This window comes from Populus trichocarpa, chromosome 12 (assembly GCF_000002775.5).
Source record: "Populus trichocarpa isolate Nisqually-1 chromosome 12, P.trichocarpa_v4.1, whole genome shotgun sequence".
Lineage (NCBI taxonomy): Eukaryota > Viridiplantae > Streptophyta > Magnoliopsida > Malpighiales > Salicaceae > Populus > Populus trichocarpa.
The window spans coordinates 3,611,399-3,613,796 of NC_037296.2; the positions used below are offsets into that span (position 1 = coordinate 3,611,399).

General features: G+C 36.2%; 1 protein-coding gene across 2 annotated transcripts; it reads left to right on the forward strand.

The window, feature by feature from the left end:
* The first annotated feature begins 228 nt into the window (after window positions 1–228).
* LOC112323524 (protein BASIC PENTACYSTEINE2) lies at window positions 229–1,902 on the forward strand. 2 transcript variants are annotated; one of them, XM_024581990.2, is made up of 2 exons: window positions 229–499; window positions 779–1,902. In XM_024581990.2, the coding sequence occupies exon 2, from the start codon at window positions 887–889 to the stop codon at window positions 1,739–1,741; it is 855 nt and encodes a 284-aa protein (XP_024437758.2). In that variant the 5' UTR covers window positions 229–499; window positions 779–886; the 3' UTR covers window positions 1,742–1,902. The 2 variants fall into 2 exon arrangements, with proteins under 2 accessions (XP_024437758.2, XP_024437757.2); XM_024581989.2 differs by having other exon boundaries at window positions 230–499; window positions 787–1,902.
* The last annotated feature ends 496 nt before the right edge of the window (window positions 1,903–2,398 follow it).

Consider the following 2,398-nt stretch of genomic DNA (forward strand, 5'->3'; position numbering starts at 1 on the left):
AAATATATCCCCTAATAAAAAAATAGTGCTAACAACAATACAGCAACTATGCCTAATGCCTTTGTTTTTTCTAGTGTATTACAATAATTTATATTTTTTAAAATTAGAATAATAATGGTATAATTAAATTAATCTAAATAATATTATATGTTTTAGGCACGAACTAGAAAATTGGTTTAAGAAGCTCAGCATTGAAATTGAAAAGATACATAGATAGATAGATACTGGTTTAACTATATAAATTCAAATAATTAATTGTCAATCAACATTTTACAGATAAAAAGGCCGTGAAGTAACCCTTATATATAGTTAGGGAGGCGAACAAAGGAAAGGCAAGGTTCCAGTTGACCCAAAAGACTAGCAACTAGCGAAGCAAGTGCACGTTAAAAACGAGTAAAAAGAGTAATTACATACAAAAATGGCGTTCGTAACTTCATTTTTGTGATTCTTTAGTGGAGGAGAAGAAGAACCCTAAAAAGCTCACTTCATCTTCTTCCAAGTAAGTGCCTTTATCTTTCCTTGAAATACTACAGTCGTTACTGTCTATCCTCTTTCAAAAAGATTTGTCAGACAGATCCAAGGATTCGAAGATCTTTGTTTCTGACTATGACCCAGATGCATTTTTTCTTTATTTTTCGGCTTACTAGCTCTGTCAGTTATGACTTCTTTTGGTTTCAAGTCACAAACTTTACTATGATTTAACAATCTGTTTATTAATTTCTTAAGCTGTGTGATTTGGGTTTGAATTAATTTTCATGTGTCTACAATCTTTTTGGAGATTTTTAGGTGAACCCAATTTGGAGAATTTTTAGGTTAGCACAATGCTGACAACAGATATTGTGTTAAGGTGAAATAAAGTTATCTTGAATTGTAGTGGTTTGAAATAATGGATGAAGATAACAGTTTGAATATTCGTAATTGGGGTTACTATGAGCCAACAACTGTTAAAGGAAATCTGGGTCTTCAGCTCATGGCTCCAACAATGCCTGAGAAACCCTTTTCGGGTTCGCGCAGTGCTGCCATCATGACTAGTATGAATGGAGGTTTTAATCATAGGGATATTGGGGTTTCGCAGCACATGTTCCCTATGGAGCACATGAGGGATGCTTCAATTGACAAGAGAGAAAAGTTTCACAATGTATTCACTGGAAATCATGATTATGATGTGGTTTTTCCGGAAACATCTTCAGCTAATCATATGCAAATGTTTCAACCACCTAATTCGGCAAATGATGAAACACTGGACCAAGTTGAAGGTGCTGGTGTTGTTGAAAAGGAAAATGGTCCTGATAAGAAGAAGCAGCGTCCTAAAGCCTTGAAATGCCTTAAAGCAAAGAAGGGTAAGAGAGGCCCTCAAGTACCCAAGCCTGACGGTAGTCCTTCTGCTCAACAAGGAAAGTCTTCCAAGAAAACTGTTGAAATTATGATAAATGGGATCAGTATGGACATTTCATTATTTCCTATACCAGTTTGCTCATGCACTGGCACCCCCCAACAATGCTATCGTTGGGGTTGTGGTGGGTGGCAATCAGCTTGTTGCACGACATGCATTTCTGTGCATCCCTTGCCTATGAGTATGAAACGACGTGGTGCAAGGATAGCAGGGAGAAAAATGAGTTTAGGAGCTTTTAAGAAGGTCTTAGAGAAACTTGCTGGTGAAGGCTATGACTTCTCTAATGCAATTGATCTCAGAACACATTGGGCTAAACACGGTACAAACAAGTTTGTCACTATCAAGTAGATGTCCCATGTGAATTCTCTTTCTGCTTGCACTCCTAGCTTTTTCAATATTGATGCCAAGGAAAATGCTGTAGAGATGGGATTTATTTAATACATTTGTACCTCATAGTTTCTTTTTCCCCTGGCCTTTAAATTATATGCGATTGAGTTATTTTCTTCTCATTGCTGCTGCTAATTGTTAAGACATTTCCTTGATTCTTATATTAAATATGTATGTGTATTCAATTAAATCTGAATTAATATAAATTCAAAATAAAAATCTATTTTTGGTGAATCTGGGTGCCTCATTCTTTATGCAGTTGTTGCAGCTCGTGTAAATGAATGAGTGCTCATGACTTACCTGTGTTCTAGTCTCTGATTTTGTGAGGTATTTTTTTGAGGCTTGCCACTTTGTTAGTGAGAAATTTGCTATTTGCTCGTAAGTCTTGGTTTTGGCAAGATGGTGCGGTTTCATCAGACAATCAGTTGGTATTCTTGTTGGTGTTTTGAAAAATAAATTAGTATATGTGGATGCGTTTTGCAATTCAGATGTTGGAGTAATAGGTAGCTAATGATTTCTGGTGTCTTATCATCTAACTTGGATTGATGTGGGGTGTTTGTTTGGGTCTCTTTCACGAAATCATATCACCTGCAGATCATGTTCTTGTGCACCTCACTG

What these genes read in the sequence shown, in the direction of transcription:
- LOC112323524 (XM_024581990.2), top strand. Translation starts at nt 887, where the DNA reads ATGGATGAAGATAACAGTTTGAATATTCGTAATTGGGGTTACTATGAG.